At 41.9% G+C, this 21,672-nt stretch overlaps 2 protein-coding genes across 2 annotated transcripts in view; both read left to right on the top strand.

The window, feature by feature from the left end:
* LOC119965836 (MARVEL domain-containing protein 3-like) overlaps positions 1 to 8,336 on the top strand; it is a 50,060-nt gene extending 41,724 nt beyond the window's left edge. Inside the window, exon 4 of the mRNA XM_038796725.1 lies at positions 5,996 to 8,336. Within this exon, the coding sequence (XP_038652653.1) occupies positions 5,996 to 6,687 (692 nt within the window). The 3' untranslated portion in view covers positions 6,688 to 8,336. The remainder of the gene's footprint in view (positions 1 to 5,995) is intronic.
* A 1,289-nt stretch (positions 8,337 to 9,625) lies between these two features.
* On the top strand, positions 9,626 to 21,361 carry LOC119965835. Its single transcript, XM_038796722.1, has 3 exons — positions 9,626 to 9,701; positions 17,466 to 17,567; positions 19,274 to 21,361. Exons 1-3 carry the CDS (start codon positions 9,661 to 9,663, stop codon positions 21,309 to 21,311), a joined length of 2,181 nt encoding a protein of 726 aa, XP_038652650.1. The 5' UTR covers positions 9,626 to 9,660; the 3' UTR covers positions 21,312 to 21,361.
* The last annotated feature ends 311 nt before the right edge of the window (positions 21,362 to 21,672 follow it).

The raw sequence follows: 21,672 nt of genomic DNA, 5'->3' as shown, positions 1-21,672 counted from the left end.
ACAATAAGAGATTTTCATTTTTCATTTTCATGTGTTATTTGTATTGTTAGATTGGGTATTGATGATTAAGTATCTTGAGCACATGAAAAAGGACTCCTGGGGTGTTGGTAGGTAGAAGGCAGAAATGTGTAGTGAATCAACTTGCTAGCAAGAAAAAATCTGTCTAGTTCCATACATCTCCATCCAGCTTGGAATCCATTTAACAATGTATTGCGGGCAGCATGGTGGCGCAGTGGGTTAGCCCTGCAGCCTCATGGCGCCGAGGTCCCAGGTTCGATCCCGGCTCTGGGTCACTGTCCATGTGGAGTTTGCACATTCTCCCTGTGTTTGCGTGAGTTTCGCCCCCACAACCCAAAGATGTGCAGGGTAGGTGGATTGGCCACACTAAATTGCCCCTTAATTGGAAAAAATGAATTGGGTACACCAAATTTATATTTTAAAAAAACAATGTATTGCATGGATGATAAGTGTTTGAATGAAGCAGAGAAACAGGGATTTGGGAGTACAGATATGCCAATCACTCAAAAGCAACACAGATTGTTAAGGCAATTAAAAAGTGGAGACATTGTGTTAACCTATGTAAAATCTTGGCCCGGCCATACTTTGTGTACTCCAAACAATTCTGGTCTCCAAATTATAAAAAAGATACGGAGCAAAACCCACTAGATTGGCATGCCATCCACCACCTTAAAATTTACTCCCTCCAGCACCGACTACAAGATAGACTGCAACAACTCCCCATGACTGTTTTGACATCACCTTCCAAACCCACGGCCTCGACCACGTAGAAGCATGGGAACACCAGCATCTGCAGGTTCCTCTCCAAACCACACACCTTCCTGATTTGGAACTATGTCTCTATTGCTTCACTGTCGCTGGGTCAAAACCCTGGAATCTCCCTAACGGCACTGTAGGTGTATCCGCACCACATGGACTGCAGAGGTTCCAGAAGGCAGCTGACCGCCGTCTTCTTTAGGGCAATTGGGGAATTGGCAATACATGCTGGTCTAGCCAGTGATGCCCACATCGAGTAGTCAAATAAAAGAAAATTGTCTGGAGTGAGAGGAGCTGACAGATTATACTTTCCACAAAACAATGGACAGGCAGGGACTTGTTTCTCTAGAAAATAAAGGAACAGGCGTTGACCCATTAAGGGGTCCTTCGGGCTTATGGGAAGGTTAGGGATAAATGTAGTGAGGATGGTGGCCACTTGTGCATGAGAGCCGAACTAGGACTCATAAAAATAAGATGGTCACTAGTAAATCCAATAGAGAATTTAGGATAAACAACTTTGCCCCAGAGGTGGTTAGAATGTGGAAGCCTCCACCACAATGAGAGAAGGAGAGCAACGATGCCTTTAAGGAGAACCAGGATAATCGAATGAAGGAGTGAGTGATAGTTAGGAAATGCTAGTGGAGGAAGGTGAAGAAGGAGGTTTATGTAAACACGGGTCTGGAGCCATTGGACCTGTTTCTAGGCTTTACACCATATATGTAAAATAATACAATTAAATCATATGTATAATTTCATAACTAGCAATGTAGTCATTTTGTACCCAAACTGAATTTTAGTAGTAATCTCAAAAATCCCCATTCCCATCACAAAATCAGCCTCTGGAGGTTTTAGTTTTATTTTGGTTCTGAACTGTTTGAAGATAAACCACTTGGCTATCTAGCCAATTAATAAATTTCAGATAACTTTGGTTCCCAAAGTCCAGCGTAGCCGGTGTAATTTTAGCCAGCTCATTACATCTTCCGAGCCCCACCGCGGTGGATGCAGTGAACTACGGAAATGTTCGTTGACTTTGACGGGGTTCAATCCCACCGACGGAAAGAGCTGGAAAATTACGGCTACTGTGTTTTTTTACCACTTTCCCCGTTTCCAGATTGACCGTCAACAATAGAATTCAGATAAACAAACGTGCTTCATTTTAAAAGAGTACTTAAGAAAAACTCAGAATCGATCAAAGATGGAGATAGTTTTTTTTATTATAGTGGGGCTGACTGGGTAGATTTGTGAACTACAACCTTCCTTCCAGAGTCCACAGATCACAGGGCTTGAGTGTAGGGCCGGTTTAGCTCAGTGAGCTAGATAGCTGGTTTGTAATGCCAAACAAGCCGGTAGCGTGGGTTCAATTCCTGTACCGGCTTACCCGAACAGGCGCCAGAATGTGGCGACTAGGGGCTTTGCACAGTAACTTCATACTTGTGACAATAAAAGATTATTATTATTGGCAGCCACCATACGCACCCTTCCCCTTCAGTTATGTAGCAATGGAAGGGAGGCAGGCCTTCAGGGTGACTGGTCGTTCTCCACTGCACTTGATGGCCAGAGACCAGGAGCGTGGAACTGAAGCGTGGCTAAAAACTGAGGAGCAGTCCCATCATGTAGTGGAAGAGAGGCTGCAACCTCTGTACTCCACACTCTGTATGAAAAGTTAATGTCCCAGGCCACGACACATGGAGGCGAGCACCTGTTTCTCATTTTACAATTCGAAGCCACTCCAGTGACACTCATCTTCATTATTTCATATCTGAATCAAGAGGTTTCTTTACTACGTACTCATTTAGCAGCAAACAGACAGGTGAATGCGCTGGGCTTAAGTGTTTCGACATATTTATACTCCAAACACAGCTCAATGTTTTCTAAAGCCAAACTGTTGTGTGCAATTGTAACAATTGGATTAGGTTACAGTATGGTTTTGAAATATTTTTGGGTATGTAGATTATGGGCGGGCGAGGGAACATAATTTGGCGGAGGCCAAAAATCAGTTTCCCAACAGCGGGATGAACCTCGGCAATTATGTTCTTGGGATTTTAAAGGCGGGTCGAGCTTCCCGATGAACAATGTCGGGAAGCCCTTTTGCATGCATTATCAAGCCATGCAAACTCATTAAAAGGCCAGCTCACCAGAATTTAAGTTCATGTTGTGGTTGGCTTCTGCCATGATTAACCATAGGTTGCTGCTGCATTGTTCTCTTTGGGGTGTGTCTGTAAATGGCAGTCTCTGTTTGGGACTGGGTGCGGGCTGTGCAAGTTGCCTGGAGGATGACCAAGGAAGGGTAAATGGGAAAGGCTGGAGCAGTGGCTGGGCAACGGTGGAAGGGTTTGGGTGCCCTTTAAATATGGCGTCCGAAACCTTCCATCCTGTGAGGTAATGGCGGGGTGGCGACTTCCTTCCTGCCCCCGTCGCGAGCATTGGTGAGCTCCTCCTATGTAATGAGCTGAACAGTGCAGGATCGCGTGTGGTCAGCTGTCCCATCCCCCAACTCCAATCACTCCCACTTGTGCGCCCTCCACCGAACCAAGACTCCAGAATGGAAGAATCTGGCCTATTAGTCTGTATAGTTATCGAATATTGATATATTTTTTTCAGATTTTGCAGTTTTATATCTGGCCACAGGAAGACAACATGGCATCTAGGTTGTTTCTCGTTTGGCATTTTGGTTCCCAAAATGCTCGGTTTAACTCCTCAACCTTTCCCTCCTAACTCCAAACCTATTTTCAAATGTTTTGGTTAACGTTTCATAACATTTGTACCGATTTCCAAATGGAACAATGCAGACTGCTATGAAATGTGTCAGTACAAAATAAAATGTTAGAAGAGTTTATAGAATGCAGCGAAGAAGTATGGCTTGCACTTTTCAAATAGAATTACAAATCCAACGTTTAATGTAAACTGTAAAATATGATATGAAAATGGATTTGGCGTCAAAGGTGCAATTTTTTGCAATAACGGGTTGATTGTGACAATGGGGATATACTTGTTTCAAGGTTCATGTTAATTGTCAGATAAATCATAAATAATTGAATATTTGGGGGTGATATTTTGTATTTTAACTTTGTACTGTAGTTAATTTAGAAGAAAATAAATTGTTTATTTTCCCTTTTTATGAGCATCCTTTATTACATCTATTATGAAAAACGTGCTGAAGAATTCACACTGTTGCCTTCTTAAAAGTTTTGACAGTATTGCAAGGGCTGAGAAGAGTGAAAATGGTTGTATTCTCCCTGCTTGGTAGTGAATTCTCCAAATATTTTGTTGCCAACACAACAAAACTGTATTGAAAGTAGAGAGATAAAATTCCAGAATTCTAAAAATGTGATTGAAATGCGTTTTTATCAATAATGTGAAATGGAAAAAATTCTAGTTTTGTTTCCCTGGAATTGTTTACATTTACTGGAAAAGTCAAAGGCAGAGGAAAAGTGTGAATGGTGGTGGGTGACAGTTCACTCAGGAAGTCTTGCACATGCATGTTGTGTCCTGGAACTATTGATAGCGATGGCAGAAAATTCAACGTTCTTTCCATCACATGGCGGCCCAGGAATCTCTCTCGCTCTTTACCGCCTGCTAGTGCCGTGTGTTGGAAACGTTTGCAGGTTGATACTCTACGTGTAGGCCATACACTCTTTGACCATCATGTTATGGGGTGGGATGTGGACCCAGAACCTCTGGCTCAGAAGCTCAGGGAGGCCATCCACTGTCCAATAAGGCTTCCCAATAGTGTTGAGCAGTGGGAAATAAATAACAGGCTATTTTCCATCTCTAAAGAGCCAGGTTGAATTTATCAGCTCTACAATCTGCAGATTGCTGTTACTTGCAAATCTGCAGATCATGAGTTGGGTTAGTGGGTAATAGCCGCAGAAAATGCTGGAAATGCTCACGGGTAGGCCGCACGTATGGAAAGCGAAAGATTATCCTTTCAGGTTGATGATCTAATCCAGCATCCAGGGTAATTTGCTCCAGCATCAGTGGGTAATGGGATTTGTTTCAAATCTGTCGCTCTTGTGTTTGCCCTATGCTGGCCTTGCATGAGTGGCAGGTCACAACAAAATTAATAACATGGGTCTCTTTTTGTCGCCAGACATTCAACTTAGTGCCGCTTATTAAACCTATCTTTTTTTTCACATGTACAATTTACAGAAAAGTTGACAAACTTTGGGACTGTATCTATTTATTGTCATCAAATACCTTTTATCAAACTAAATTTGCGAATCTGTTAAACCAATGGCTTGAAGGATCTGCCAAACCATGTAAACACATTGCCAATCATCTAATCAACTAGTTTGGAGACTTCGCTGGAAAATATTAACCAACTCCATGAGCTGGATGTCTATACAATCATATAAAAACAGCATTGGGTGTCGTTTTGTTTGCATTCATCAAATTGTTTAAGAGATCTTGGGAAATGCAAAAGTAATGAGCTATATGTATTATGGATCATGTGTTGTGAAAGTGTTGTAAAAAAAATGTAGACTCCCCCCGCAGGCTTGAATACAAAGCTAAATATTTTGTACTTCCATCTCTGGATCTTGTTTCCTGTTTTGATTTTCCTTGTCTGTGTCCTTTCTTTCATATTTATTGTGTTCCTCGAGGGCCAGATTTTCTGTTTTGGAGAACTGAGGACTTCTTATAACCAGCGTCAGTAAAATGTACTGTCAGCTCAAGATTATTTATACAAGATTTTTTTGATCCTCCTGAAATGTGAAGCATCCCTCATCTGTTACAGTCATTATCTAAATATGGAATATGTTATTTCTGAATAAAAACTTTAAATGACTGTGTAAAGCTTCAGGTGAAAGCTAGTCCAAATTCAAGTCTCGCCCAATACAACTTGGAGCTGCTGACTCTGATACCAGTAACCCCAGAGTCATTCATGGGTCATTCTTGTTTTTGTCCCAGTGGGTTGGTAACCTGATCAAGTTGGGATGTTTGGGATGAAAGTTTCCTGTCTCCTCCATCAGTGAGAAAACAGGATTCAGACCCTGACCCCCCCCTGTATTGTAGCCACAATGGGCACAAATCCTAACGCTAACTGTCAAGCTGAGCACAAACTCCAAACTACACTACAATTTCAACGCGAAAGCAGCCGTGGATTCACCATAGTTGCTCCTCCCGACACCCAGTCGATTGTGAGGAAATGATTTAACCGTAACAAATTGCAAAGTTCTTGTGTGATTACATGGTTTTAAAATCTTTTGTGTTTTGTTCACAGGTATCTTGCAGTTCACTGAGATTATAACCAATCTCATGGTTCTGATCTGCGTGGCAGCAGCGCAAGCAGCAATATCTGGCTACACGTCCATGGGAGGACTTGGGGCAGGTGCTTTCAGCATTGACTCGGCCTACAGCCCTTTCCAAGGCACGGAGCTGCAGCAGGTCCGGGATCTTGACATGCAATTTAGCCAAATGAGAACCCCCGGAGTATACGGAGGGGTGGTTTTTAGCATTGTGGCAGGTTCTCTCACTCTTCTCTTTTTAGTAGCCAGTGCCAAACCTCTTCACCGCCTTTCCCCCAAACTTCTCATGGCTGAATTTGTGTTCAATATTCTTGCCTGTATTGGGTATATAGTGGGCGTTGGGCTGTACCTGCACCTTATAATTACTGTAAATAAGACAGAGGTCTGTAGATTAAGAAACCGTTTATATGCCCGCCAAGGTTACACCTTTATGAATTGTGATGTTCAAGGCGGAGATGCTGCTGTTGCTTTATTTGGTTTAATTTCTGCTTGCTTGTATTGCGCAAGTGCCGTATTCAGTTTTCTGAAACTCAGAACTCTGAAGAAAGTTCTCAAAGATATGTATTCGGGCAATGCAGTTCACCACGACTTTGAGGAAGTTGAATGTACAGAGCGTACAAACCATCAGGAGGATAAGGGTAGACAGCAGCTCGCAACTCTTATGTAAAATAGCTATCGTAAAAATATTCTGTTTACCCCAGTGTCTCCGGGTTTAGCTAGTGAGTAATTGATCCACGTGGATCTGGAAGGTGCCAAACTCAATCACTGATCGGCGTTGTGTTACCTGACATCATATGTGGTAGTGAACATCAGATGTAGGAGCAGAAGGGTGGTCATTTGGCCCCTCAAGCCTGCATCACCATTCAATAAACCATGGCTGATATCTTTGTGGTCTTAGTTCCATTTTCCTGCCTTCCCCCAATAATCCTTGCCTCTCTTGTCTCTAAAAATTCTGCCCTGCGCTGACTCGAATAAATTCAACGACCCAGCCTCCATTGATCTCCGAAGAAGAAAGTTCCATACTATCCATCCTGAGAGAAAGAAACTCTCATCTCTGACTCAAAGGAGAAACTTTTTATTCTTCAACTCTGCCCCCTCCCCCCCATTCTAGTCTTCCCCCACAGGTGGAAACGTCCTCCCAGTATCTACCCTATCAAATCCTTTCAGGATCTTGTATGTTTCGATAAGATCACCTCTCATTTTTCTGAACTCCAATGGGTATCGGCCCAACCTGGTCAACCTTTCTCCATCAGATAAGCCCTTCATCCCAGGAATTGATTCGGGGGAAAGAAAACTAAAACAACTGGCCAGCATTTCCAAGGTTCGGAAAAATCCATTGGAGTTTCCACTGCCGGAGGTAGCTCTCCAGTAACACCCACAGAGTTGTGCGCCTATGGACGTTAAGCGAGAACTCAACCAGGCTCAGTGGACTGCCAGCACAAGTCGAAGTTCATGTGTGAATAACGACCTGGCTGAGATGCTGGAAGGTAACTAGGGGAACTACATGCTACCACGCTGAAACAAAAAACATTTTTAATTAGTTCCATTTAACATGTTGAAAAAAAATTTCATTTTTAAAAACTAAATTGTACAATTCTGGTGAAGGTTTATAATCTTGATAAATATTCTTTTAAAACAGTTGGTTTATTAACATGACATGACAATGATGGCAAATGTGTTTATTATCCAATTAAATTAATTGGTAGATAATAGTTTTGCAACTGAAAATGTTGAAAATCTTACATGCTATAGATGGTATGATGTTCCTTTACACAAATCGATAAAACTAAAGTTGAATGTTGCAAAGTTCAGTTAATCCTCTGTCCATTATTGTTTGCTGACAATGGGACGGTAGGAAGTCTTTTGTTCATTTATATATATTAATACATAGTGAATTTGTGTTGAGTTGAATAGCTCAAGTTTCACTCTTACTTTTGACCAATGTTCTCATCATCTTTCAGTCACTTCCCACCTTCATCATTGCAGATATATTTTAAAAATACATTAAGCATATAATGTTGCAAGAGCTTTAAAAATTCTGCAAAAATTACAATAATCTAAATCTGACATTTTCTGAAGGTGTGTTGTGTATTTGCTACTAGAAAGAACGATCCTACTGTTTCCAGGTGCGGCAAGTTTACGGCCTGAGTTAAATGGAAAATGTTTTGTGAAGAACTCTGGATGTAAATGAGATGGAGCCTAATGTGTCATGTGTACAGTAAAATACTTTGTTTTGTGTCAAATCTTTACTTGCAGGAAACTTCGATTTATTAAGGCAGTCTTGAGAATATTTTGAAATAAACTGAATTTCTGAAGCATGCATTTCATTTGTGTTCTTGCCAATTGAGTGGAGCAAACTTAGAATTCGATGAGAGAAAGAACATTGTTGCTCTTTCCCATTTGTTCAACCTTTTGTGTGCAAATCATCCCAAAAGAATGCTAAAGCCTGATTATGTGGTATTGATTACTTGCAGTTGATCAATTATGTTGGGAGTCTACATGCTGAATTGAGGATTTGAGTGGAAAAAGAACAATCAATCAAAAATAATATTATCAATTCAACAAATTTACATTTTATTAGTGGTAGGGCATGTAGTTTAGATTGGAATGTAATTGAGGAATGACAATTATCTGGGCAAAGACCAATAAAGCATGACCTTACTATAAAAATATAATCTTTTATATTTTACATGTGCCACAAGTAGACTTACATTAACACTGCAATGAAGTTACTGTGAAAAGCCCCTAGTCGCCTGTTCAGGTACACTGAGAATTCAGAATGTCCAATTCCCCTAACAAGCAAGTATTTTGGGACTTGTGGGAGGAAACCCACTCAGACACAGGGAGAACGTGCAGTCTCCGCACAGACAGTGACCCAAGCCGGAATCAAACCTGGGACCCTGGTGCTGTGAAGCAACAGTGCTAACCACGATGCCTGCGTAAACCCATCTTGGAGTGAGTGGGCTCTTTTATCCATGTGTTTAAGATACCGAAATGGGGTCGAAATGTAAAATCGTACCTCTACTTACAGCCAAACCTGGGCAACAATAAGTAGGGTAGAGATTCAGGAATTTGAGAATGGATGCCAACGTATTTCTTTTCAAGAGGAGTGGGTATGTTGCTGGGGTTTGAGACAAGGTCCATGTGTTCATCTAAGTACTAGCCCGGTCGTGCGATGGAAGGGAGATGGGAATATTCTGGAAGCCTGATTGCAGATGCACTGGAAGCTGAAGAAGCCAACACAAGTAAAAAGTTGAGTTACTTGGGGGGGGGGGGGGGGGGGGCGCTAAGCTGTGGAACTAGATCGACAAAGAAGCGGAAAAAAGCTGCAGCAATATGAGTGAAAATTTGTTTTTCAGAACAGGTAAGCACTGTAGGCATAAACAAACCCCTAGTCAACTCTTGAGAGGGTGATGCCTCAAAACCTGCATACTTGTGAAGAGATGGAGCTGATTATAGAAGCAGACTGCGGGACTACTTTCTCCCCTGATTTTAACCCTGTTCCAAACAAGTGCCTCCATCTCTCGTCCTCTTCACCCCCCCGCCCCCAGCCCGGGGTTTGACGTGGAGCTGCTGGGTGGGGAAACGAAGGTGAGGCGGTCGACTGAGCGAGAGAAACGCAGCCCTAATTCAGGAGAAGATGGAACTGGAAGATGGAGAGATTGCAAACCTTAAACATGGGTAATAATTATTCTGAAACAAAAACAATTCGACCCCAATGAATCCCAGGTGGGAAGAGAGGAAGTCCCAAACTTCGGTCCGAAAAAGTATCTTTAAATCGAAGTTGTGTCTCTCATGTTGGGGGTGGACGGGGTGATGGTAATTGGGCAGCAATCATTTTTTCGGGGGGCGGCAGAACTGGGTCGATTGCTCATGGCATTTCCTGAAGGAAAAAAAGTGACGACGGTAAGATCTTCAGCAGTGCCTAAAGACTGCAAATTCTCCAAAACGATGCACTAGAAACAATGTCTGTGAGATTTATCTAGGATGCTTAACTGACAGTTACAAAAGCTGTTTCTTTCTGTGAGAAACTTAAGGATTTGTTTTTGTTGAACGTTCTTCACGTAGAAAGAGGGAGAGTAAACGATTTTGCACTGAAATATGGCCTGAAGCTGTTAATATGTGACATGTTATGTCTCTATCTTTTTTCTAATTTAGAGTACCCAATTATTTTATTCCAATTTTTAAAAATAAATTTAGATTACCCAATTACTTTTTCCAATTAAGGGGCAATTTAACGTGGCTTATCCACCTACTCTGCACATTTTTGGGTTGTGGGGGTGAAACCCACGCAGACACAGGGAGAATGTGCAAATTCTACATGGACAGTGACCCAGAGCCGGGATCGAACCTGGGACCTCAGTGCTGTGAGGCTGCAGTGCTAACCACTGTGCCGCCTTTTATGGCTCTATCTTCAGACATGAAGTGAGAATTATTGTCTTTACCTCATGTCAGGCAATAAGCAAATAATTAGCTCGGTTTGGGAATCGTTTGTGGAGAAATAGTGGTTTTGGGGGATGGAGAGAGAGAGACGAAATGCCATAAGCCATGGGAAGGTCCTGAGCCTAAGGTTTTATCCTCGACGCTTGAGTCATTGGTATAGTGTTTTTAAAAAATAAATGTAGAGTACTTAATTTTTTTTTTCAATTAAGGGGCAATTTAGCTACCCTGCACATCTTTGTGTTGTGGGGGTGAGACACACACAGACATGGGAAGAATATGCAAACTCCACACGGACAGTGACCCAAGATCGAACCCGGATATTCGGCGCCGTGAGACAGCAGTGCAAACCACTGCGCCACCATGCCTCCCCTAGTATAGTGTTAAAAAGGAAAACATGGAAAAAGTATTTTTGGCATCAAATAATGAAGGCGGTCTCCGAATTTGGAGTGAAAGTTGACATGAAAAAATTCAGATGCACATGATGTTGTGAACACAAACAATTGGATAAATTGCGCTGTCATTTCCTGTTCTCTGCCCCCCAAGAGCAGTTCTAGTAGATTTTCACATGTTCCTATTGCAAGAAAACCAGCCTTGACGAAGTCTACATTCTTACAGCATGTCAATTCTTTTACTAGAAATATCGACTTCAATCCCAGTTCTCTACCCTTACCCAGTGTGTGTATTGCTTTACAAAGACCTATCCCAGTTCCATTTTAAATGATGTTACACTCTACTGTCTGGGTAAAGAACAATGTAGGATGACCTGACTAAATCCATCTTGGAGTGAGTGGGCTCTTTATCCATGTGCTTAAGATACTGAAATAGGATCGAAATGTAGATTTGTACATGGATGCCAAAGTATTTAAAAAGTGTAGATAGCAACTATTGCTAAACCAATTCACATTTTTTCTGGGCGCAAAAGATATCTTCTAATTTTGTTGCTGCGCTTTTGTGGTGATGCACTATTTATCGCCAATTTCTCAACCACTGGGAACCCTTTTCACATTTTGGTCCATGAAACATTTAATCAGATTGAGTTTTTCAGCTTTCTCTGATCCAATTCTGAAGCTTGCCTTTTAACCTCAATTTTAACCTCTCATTTCCCAGTCGTTAACCTTTGTCAGACCATTCCATTGTGAGATATTCATATATTCTGGGTGCTCAGCTGCTGCTTACGTATCACGTGGTTTAACCAAAAACGTACTTAAACTCAATGTGGCTCTTTTTATCGCTTTTGTTTGATCTACACTCTTAACTTTTGAAGATTTATGCATTTACACCCTAATTTGACCCAGCTGTTAAGAAATTTATAAAAGAATATTGCTGAAAAGAGGCATGTTGCCAAAACTTTTCATCTTGCACTTATGGAGGACAAGTGGAAAAATGCCAAATTTCAAAAGGACACAACAATTTATACTACGGGATAAAAGGTGCTGATTGGTTGGCAAGTTGACTCTGATTGACCAAGGCATTGCTACAGAGGAAGCAGCAAGGAATGATAGGTTCCCCAAGTTCCCAGAGTGATTCACAAAAGACACAAGGATTGAGCTTATTCCTTTATTTTACAGAGAATGGGTCCTTGTGTACAGCAAGCATAAATGAGCCACAATATGAGCTTGACTAATTGATTATTAGTGTAGCTATTTACCCACTTGGGGTTATTCAGAAAGTGTTGTCCAGTTGTGTATTTGCATCTGACATAGACATAATTTAGTTTACATACGGTATACACTCTACTTACCGGCACTGAGGTTATACACAAAGTTGCATAATTCTGTGATAGGCAGAATACCTTTTTGGATTGATGGCAGCAACCTGTTGGTGGAACATACCACTTGTGTCATCACTGCATAGTTGCAGCTTAACCTCCTGTTCAGATTTTTTGACATACTTTGTTTTTCCAGGGGAATTTCCATGAGCACTTTAAAGGTTTAACAGTAGATGGCAAGTTTATGTGATACACAGCAAACAGAAACCTGATCAGAATAGCCATTGTCCTGCAGGATAACTTTGATGCGCTCTTAGATTGCAGGATGAACAAATCATTCGAGCTCTGCCATCAGCATGTCTCTCTTTTCAGCAATATTCAAGCTCTGTACTACCAAGCGACTGTAAGTATATTTTGTGTTCCCAGTGTCTCAAAGTTTAGTTTGGGAGTAGCTGAGCCATGCAAATCAGGAAGGTGCCACACTCAATCGCTGATCTGTGCTGTGTTAGCTGATATCAGCAGGGGGAGTTGTGAAAGCAGACTAACATTCCCAGGGTTGGGAAAAGGGAAAATCACTTGTGGGGTTTCCACTCCTAATAGTCGTCCATAATTCCCCTGCTTTCTCCATGGCAACGCCTCGGCAAATCAGAGTTGAATTGCCAACCAATCAGCATCCATTTCTCCTGAAATCTTTTGAAATTTGGTATTCTTGCGTTTATCCTGAAATAAAGAATGGCTTTGGTAACCTGTCTCTTTTGAACAAGATTCATGTTCTGTATAACCAAGTGAAAATAAATTAAAGGATCTTGAACTTCCATAGTCTTTCTCATGATCCCAGAACAGTGCTATTGTACTGTAAATTGTCCCATGTTTACAGCTTCCATCGATATTTTAGCAGAAAATCAAATTTCAAATTTCAGCCTCGCTTACTTGAAGAACACTTTATTTCTTTAACGAAAAATCCTTCTGTCTCCACAAAAACAAATCTATTGTCCAAAATGTATAGCTTTCAATTGGCTAGTGTCTTTAATGTAGAAAGATGCCCCAAAGTGTTTTACAAAAGTATAATTGGATAAAGATTGGCGCTTAATCAAAGAACAGACTATTAGGAGGGATGACCAAAAGTTGAAAACATTTTAAGATGGGAGACCATGAAGGGATTTAAATGTGCGATTTAAATTGGGAGTATTGGTAAACTGGGAGTTGGTGTGAGTCAGCAAGGACTGAAATGATGGATATAAGGTACTTGATGGGGGGATAGATTGCAGGCAGCAGAGTTCTAGGTGAGCTGAACCTTGGAGATGATAGGGAGGCTGGCCAGGTAAGCATTTGGTGTAGTTAACCCTAGAGATAACAATGACCTGGATTAACTTTTCAGCATCAGATGGACCATGAAGAGGGAGGAGAGGTAGGTGGTATTAAGGAGGCGGACGACTGGAGTTCTTTGTTATGAAGAGAATAAGGGTTTGGAAACTGAGCTCAGGATCAAATTTGAAACTAAGATAGCAAACTGCCTGTTTCAACCTGAAACAATGGCCAGAGATAAATTGGAATCAATGGCACAAGACGATGGTTTCAGGCTTACCATGCTCAGTGTCCAGGAAATTGTAATCCATCAAACATTTGATGTTGAACAAACAACCTGGCTGAAGAGAGGCAGTGGACCTCAGGGAGTGCGAACTCACCTGTGAGAGCAAAGAAGCATTTATATAACATCTTTGATGATGGTCCAAACCGAGGAAGTACTTTAGAAGCGTAGTCACTGCTGTAAATATAGGAAACATGCATAGAAAACTCCCACAAACAGGAACGTAATAATGACTGCTGATAATAATAATAACCTTTTATTGCTACAAGTGTGAAGTTACTGTGAAAAGCCCCTAGTCACTACATTCCAGCGCCTGTTCGGGTGAGCTGGTATGGGAATTGAACCCGCGCTGCTGCCTTCTTCTGCAACTCAAACCAGCTATCTAGCCCACTGAGCTAAACCAGCCCTTTGATTACAGTATGTGAACAAAGTCTAATTCAAACAGTCTCCCTGCCATTTCTCTTTGAGCCTCTAATTCAAATAATAATAATCTTTATTCGTGTCACAAGTAGACTTACATTAACTCTGCAATGAAGTTACTGTGAAAAGCCCCTCGTCTCCACATTCTGGCGCCTGTTCGGGTACACAGAGGGAGAATTCAGAATATCCAATTCATCTAACATGAACGTCTTTCAGGACTTGTGGGAGAAAACCGGAGCACCCGGAGGAAACACACGCAGACACAGGGAGAACATGCAGACTCCGCACAGGCAGTGACCCTAGCCGGGAATCGAACCCGGGTCCCTGACACGGTGAAGCAACAGTGCTAACCACTATGCTACCGTGCCGCCCGCTTTTCTCTATCCCTTTGCAATTCAAACTGTTTCATCTGGATTTACATTCTAACTATCTCAGGCTGTATTTTATCTCGTTTATCCTCTTCCAAATTGAAATGTTGCATTAAAATAACCACTATTTCTGCCATTTTAGTGTCTCCTTTTAACTCCAAATTAATCGGTGATTTGAACAGGTTTAGCATACCTTCACTTCTTTTATACTCTATGCCTCTATAACAATCTTATTAACTTGTTCTGCCACCTTCAAAGATTTATGTATATGAATCCCCAGATCCATATATCATATTCCTGCATCCCCTTTAAAATTGTACCATTTGGTTCATATAATCTTTCATTTCTCCTTCCAAAATATGTCCTGTCACATTTCTCTGCATTGATTTTCAATTGTCATGTGTCTTCCCATTTTATCAGTCTTTCTTCGACCTCCTGAAGTTTGCTGCTATCCTCCTCATTGCTTACAACATTTCCAAGCTTTCTGTCACTAGCAGTCAATTTGCACACAGCAAACTCCCCAAACAACAATGGCAGAAATGATCTATCTCTTCATCTATTTTAAGGAAAGAAAGAATTGTGTTTATTTAGTGCACTTTTTCACCATCAGGACTTCCCAAAGTGCTTCAGGGCCAATTAAGAATCTCGGAATGTAGTCACTGTTGTAATATAGAAAACATAGCAGCTAATTAGTGCACAACAAGCTTCCACAAGCCACATTCGTAGAATCCCTACAGTGCAGAAGGAAGGTCTGCACAGGCCCTCCGAAAGAGCACCCCACCTAGGCCCATTCCCCCCGCCCCATCCCTGTAACATAGGTACATAGAAGATAGGAGCAGGAGGAGGCCTTTTGGCCCTTTGAGCCTGCTCCGCCATTTATTACGATCATGGCTGATCAACTCAATAGCCTAATCCTGCCTTCTCTCCATAGCCTTTGATCCCATTCGCCCCAAGTGCTTTATCTAGCCACCTCCTGAATATATTCAATGGTTTAGCATCAACTACTTCCTGTGGTAACGAATTCCACAGGCTCACCACTTTTTCGGTGAAGATATGTCTTCTCATCTCTGTCCAAAATGGTTTACCCTGAACCCTCAGACTGTGACCCCTGGTTCTGGACACACCCACCATCGGGAACATCATCCCTGCATCTACCCTGTCTAGACCTGTTCAAATTTTATAAGTCTCTATTAGATCATCCCTCTTTCTTCTGATCTCCAGCAAGAACAATCCTAATCTAGTCAATCTCTCTGTGTGTGACAGTCCTGCCATCCCTGGAATCAGTCCTTTGCTGCACTCCCTTGAGAGCAAGAACATTGTTCCTCAGAAAAGGAGACCAAATCTGCATACACTATTCTGGGTGTGGCCTCACCAAGGCCCTGTTTAATTGCAACACATCCCTGCTCCTGTACTTGAAACCTCTCACAATGAAGGCCAACATACCATTAGCCTTCTTTACCACCTGCTGCACCTGCATGCTTACCTTCAGCAACTGGTGCACAAGGACACCCAAGTCCTGCTGCACACACCCAATTTACAACCATTCAGGTAGTAATCTGCCTTCCTGTTTTTGCTTCCAAAGTGAATAACCTCACACTTATCCAAATTATACTGAATCTGCAATTGATTTGCCCACTCACCCAACCTGTCTAGATCATGCTGTAGGATCTCTGTATCCTCATTACAATTCACCCTCCCACCCAACTTGGTATCATCTGCAAGCTTTGAGATGTTACATTTTGTTCCCTCATCCAAATCATTAATATATATTGTGAATAGCTGGGGTCCCAGCAACGGTCCCTGTGACACCCCACCAGTTACTGCCTGCCAATTTGAAAAGGACCCATTAATTCCTACTCTTTGTTTCCTCTCTGCCAACCAGTTTTCTATCCACCTCAATACACTTCACCCAATCCCATGCGCTTTAATCTTGCACAATAATCTCTTATGCGGGACTTTGTTAAACGCCTCTGAAAGACCAAATACATCACATCGACTGACTCGCCCTTGTCAACTGTATTAGGTTATCCTGTAACCTCACCTAACCGTTGGACACTAAGGGGCAATTTAGCATGCCCAATCCACCCAACCTGAGGGAGGAAACCAGAGCACCCAGAGGAAACCCACGCAGATACAGGGAGAACGTGCAAAATCCACAGTCACTCAAGGTTGGAATTGAACCCGGGTCCCTGGTGCTATGAGGCAGCAGTTCTAACAACAGCATTGCATTGAAACAATGAAGAGATCATTTGCTTTTAACAATGTTGGTTGAGGAATAACTATTGGCCAGAACAACTCCCTAACTCTTCTTTGATTAGTTCTATGAGATCCTTGATGACCACCTGATGATGCAGACGGGGGCCTCTTTTTAATTTTTAATTGGTTAGACTATCCGAATGCCGGCACTATCTCAGTTCTGCACCAAAAGGCCAGCCTAAATTAGGTGCTCTAGTTTCTTGAACCCACCACCTACTGACTCAAAGGTAAGGATGTTATCACCAAGTCAAGGCAAATATCCTTAACCATCTTAAGGTGCATCATAGGAGCCTATTTGACAAAAATTGATATCAAGCCAATTAAGATATTAGGATAGCTGACTAAGGGTGTGGTAGTCAAGACAGGTTCTAAAGAGGGTCTTAGAGGGGAAGAGAGGGGTGGGGAAGCATAAACATTAGGTAGGAAGCTCAGAAATTAGGGTCTATATGATCGATGCCGTTGCCACTAATGATGGCGGGAATGGAATAAGAAGCCAGAATTGGAGGAACATGGAATGTCATAGGCTGGACAAAGCTATTGAGATAAGAGAGAGTAAAAACATGGGGAGATTTAAAATTTGAGGCAGCAATAATAGACAGTCATCCCCAAGAAACAAAAAAAAAGCCATATTGACGATCTTGACTATTTTTACATTGTAATAGGTACAAGCTGCACCTTGATACAACGGATACTCAAAAATTGCGAACTATGGACAGCCCTCAGTGCACCAAGTCTGATTGCAGTTTAAATCATGGGACACTCGGGTAAGCATGAGACAGCAAAATGTGAAATACATGACTATTGTAGAATAGGGAATTTCTTCATCCAGCATCGATAGTGGCAGCGAAGCTTAATGATGTTTTAGCATTTCTCATATTAAGTAACTATTGGCAATTCCCGATAAATATTGTATAAATTTTTGCTAAACTGGGATTTTGTTCCCAGCAGATCAACATCCTGGGGGCTACCCATTGATCAGAAAGTGAACTGGACTAGCCATATTAATATTGTGGATCACAGGGCAGGTCAAAGGTTAGGAATCCTAGAACCATAGAATTTACAGTGCAGAATCCTACGGCGAGAAACTCACCTCCTAACCCCCCCCCCCCCCCAAAGCCTGTCCACCATCTACAAGTCAGGAGTGTGATGGAATACTCTCCACTTGCCTAGAGGTGTGTAGCTCCAAAGACACTCAAGAAACTCGACACCATCCAGGACAAAGCAGCCTGCTTGATTGCTCCCCCTTCCACAAACCTTCAAACCCTCCACACCAACGAACAGTGGCAGCCATGTGAACCATCTACAAGATGCACTGCAGTAACTCACCAAGTTTCCTTAGCATCTTCCAAACTGAAAATGTCATTTTCATTTCATCTACAACCACTACCATCTAGAAGGACAAGAGCAGCAGATACCTTGGAACCCCACCACCTGGAGGTTCCCCTCCAAGTCACCATCCTTTTTTAATATAAAATTAGAGTACCCAATTCATTTTTTCCAATTAAGGGGCAATTTAGTGTGGCCAATCCACCTAGCCTGCACATCTTTGGGTTGTGGGGGCGAAACCCACGCAAACACGGGGAGAACTAGGGCCTGGTTTAGCACACTGGGCTAAACAGCTGGCTTTTAAAGTAGGACAAGGCAGGCCAGCAGCACGGTTCAACTCCTGTACCAGCCTCCCCGAACAGGTGCCAGAATGTGGCGACTAGGGGCTTTTCACAGTAACTTAATTGAAGCCTACTTGTGACAATAAGCGATTTTCATTTCATTTTTCATGTGCAAACTTCACACGGACAGTGACCCAGAGCTGGGATTCGAACCTGGGACCTCGGCACCGTGAGGCAACAGGGCTAACCCACTGTGCCACCGTGCTGTCTTCACTCACCATCCTGACATGGAAATATATCGCTGTTCTTTGGGGGAAAATCCTGGAACTCTCTCCCTAACAGCACAGTGGGTGTGTCTACACCTCAGGGACTGCAGAGGTTCAAGAAGGCAACTCACCACCTTTTGAACGGCAATTAGGGATGGGCAATAAATGTTGGCCTAACCAGCAACGCCTACATCCCGTAAATGAATACATTAAAAAAAAAGACTTCCATGGCTTTAAATAGGGTTGACATTCTCCAAACTCCTTTTATGTAGGGTTTTGCTTCATAGAGCAAGTGGAGTTTTATTCAATCCATCTTTGAATCCAGTGTCCAGAAGCAAATGAACATTAGGTCACCCACTGCTTGGCCCAGTTTCATTCTGCAATTTATACTCCATATTTTACTTGTGATCACACAAAACTCTTAACTGTATGGATAGTGTAATGAATTTCCATCAAATTAACCAAATTAAATGTAAGTTATAAGAAATGTAACTGTATTTGTTCAAGTAATGAAATTCTGTTCTGGATAGGGTTAATTAATTCTAAATGGCTGGCTAACATAACAACCATAACTGTTTATATATTTTTTAATTGCAGTCCGCCTGATTCTATTCAAGATTTACAAAAGGTGCAAGGTGAAATGGAGGCAGAACTGATTAGTGCAAAATCTGGGGAAGTAGTTATGAGTGGCGCATCCATTGAGACAACTGTTACTTCAAAATCTGTGCCGAGTCACAAAACTGCAGTGATGGACCTCCGCAAGAAAGAGGAACGTCAAAGGAAGAGCAGGGACTTGAGCACCATCAGAAAACCAATGTCCTCAATCACAAGTCATACTAAGGTTGTACAGAGCTCTGATGGAGTCAAGCACCATAGATCAGTCAGTCAAAGCCCTGCAGGATCAAATCATGTGGATTTGCAACCTTCAATATTGGGAAAATCTCTTCAGACAATGGGGAGCTTATCTTCAATCACTATACCCATGCGTTTGGATGCTCTTGCCTATTTGCTAAATCATGCTGTTATGAACCCTTACAATGTGATGCCCCAAGGACCATGCCTTGCAAACCAATGTAGTATAGCCTCATATAGAAACACTGTCCCTCTGACATACTGTCCCTGTCATGGGGGAACTCCTGTCGTTGACTGCCATTCAGTACCCACACACTTCACCCAGCAACAGTATTCTACAAATGCATTTTATCCGAACCAACCAAGCATCAACACAGGATACCAGCCTGGACCAATAAACTCATTGCCAAGTCAGAATTATAGCTATGCTGATCAGCATACGGCTAACAGAGAAATGGCTGTTCATTCAGATAGAAAATGGGAACAAATTAACTCTTCACTGTCTGCGACAAGCATAAAGAAATGGGATGATACTTCCAGACCAATGCAAACCTTAGATGAAGCTTCATATGGTGAAAGATGCAAAAGTGGTTTTAATCAGACAAGGACTGCTTCCAATGGAAATTATTTCAGAAGTAATTCACTTCAAGCAACCTCTGGGAACTGGAAGAGTAGTCAGAATGACGATCGTGAATGGCAAGACAGGAGTTTTGGTAGATCTGCAAGAAAGTTTAATGATGATTCAAGCAGCAATTATAAGAGGGGAGATGCAGGAGATTGTTACAAAAGGGGCGGTTTTAGCAGGGAAAGAACATTTGGGTCAGACTTCAGAACCCGGAAGAGAAATGAAGAAGAAAACTCTTGGTCTTCTAGTCAGGATTCATTTTCAACACCCAAACAAATGCGCTGGTCAGGAATTGAAGGCAGCTGGCAGCAAAGAAGAGGACAAACTGGCACTGCAAAGCAAGAAGCAAATGAACATTTTGGAGAGAATTATAGATCCAAAATAATTGCGTCTACAGATAAAGAGAAGACACCAATCTTTTCTGGAAAAAGAATGACCACTGTAGAAGACTGGGATGCAGAATATGACACAGAACAATCAAAATCAGGTGCCCTTAAAGAAAAATCATCTGTACATGCTAAAAATGAGAACACATCAATACGTGAAGACTGGGAGACTGAATATGCTGAGGAAAAGAATTCTACCCAAGAGGGCTCATCGCAGCTTCAGCAGACTGAAGAGGAAAATATAGATGTTGGAACAGAGCAGATTGGTGACCGTGGCAAGAAATGTCAATCTTTGCAAGACCTCACTGCTTCTCTCCATAGCAGCACATCATCTGAAGTAGAAAACATATTTAAGATTATGGAGAAAGATACTGCATGCGTCAACATAGTGGGTGTGGACGAAGAGAAAGCATGCACTGTAGAATTACACGCTATCTCTGGAGGGGTTGACTCAAACATCTGTGAGCATACTGATCCCCTTACTGAAACAATTGAAAGGGAAAACTACAGACCATCTGTAGAGATTTTTGAGAAGTCTGTAAATGATGCAATGAAGACTGTTAAGGAATATGAGGATGCAATCAAAAGACAGGACGAAGAGAGCCCAGTAATGCAGAATGTTAATGGCCCTATAACTTTGATCATGCCTTCTGAAAAATGTGGACCTTTTTTCTTGGAGGTGGTGGGATCTAATGTGTCAATAGTAGGTGAAAATATGGTTGAATCCATCAGTGTGGCAGAGAATAAAAATCTGGTAGGCGTATTGGATTGATGATGCAATATTTAAAAAAACATGAGAATGAACAATGCCTGGACTAAACATGCACAGGAAAAATATTTTTATTTTATTTAACTTCTGTGGAATCATAAATCTTCCATTTTATTTTCAACAGAATTTGTTTAAGAAATGGGGAATTTTCACTTTAATGCATGATGAGAAAATATAAAATAATGAAACTCGGTGTTTGCTCATGCTGCAAGACATAATGTTGGTGGAACTGTAGCAGAAATCCCTTTACTGAAAGTACATGGGTTCCACTCACCTGTTGACAAAACTACGGTGCAGGAACGCGAGTAGATATTAGGAAGTGCCTAACCAAAGTATGAGATAATGCCTGATCCTTGTGTTGGCT

This window comes from Scyliorhinus canicula, chromosome 5 (assembly GCF_902713615.1).
Source record: "Scyliorhinus canicula chromosome 5, sScyCan1.1, whole genome shotgun sequence".
NCBI classification, from domain to species: Eukaryota; Metazoa; Chordata; class Chondrichthyes; order Carcharhiniformes; family Scyliorhinidae; genus Scyliorhinus; species Scyliorhinus canicula.
The sequence above is the reverse complement of the archived record's forward strand: the minus strand, read 5'-3'. Positions and strand labels throughout refer to the sequence as shown.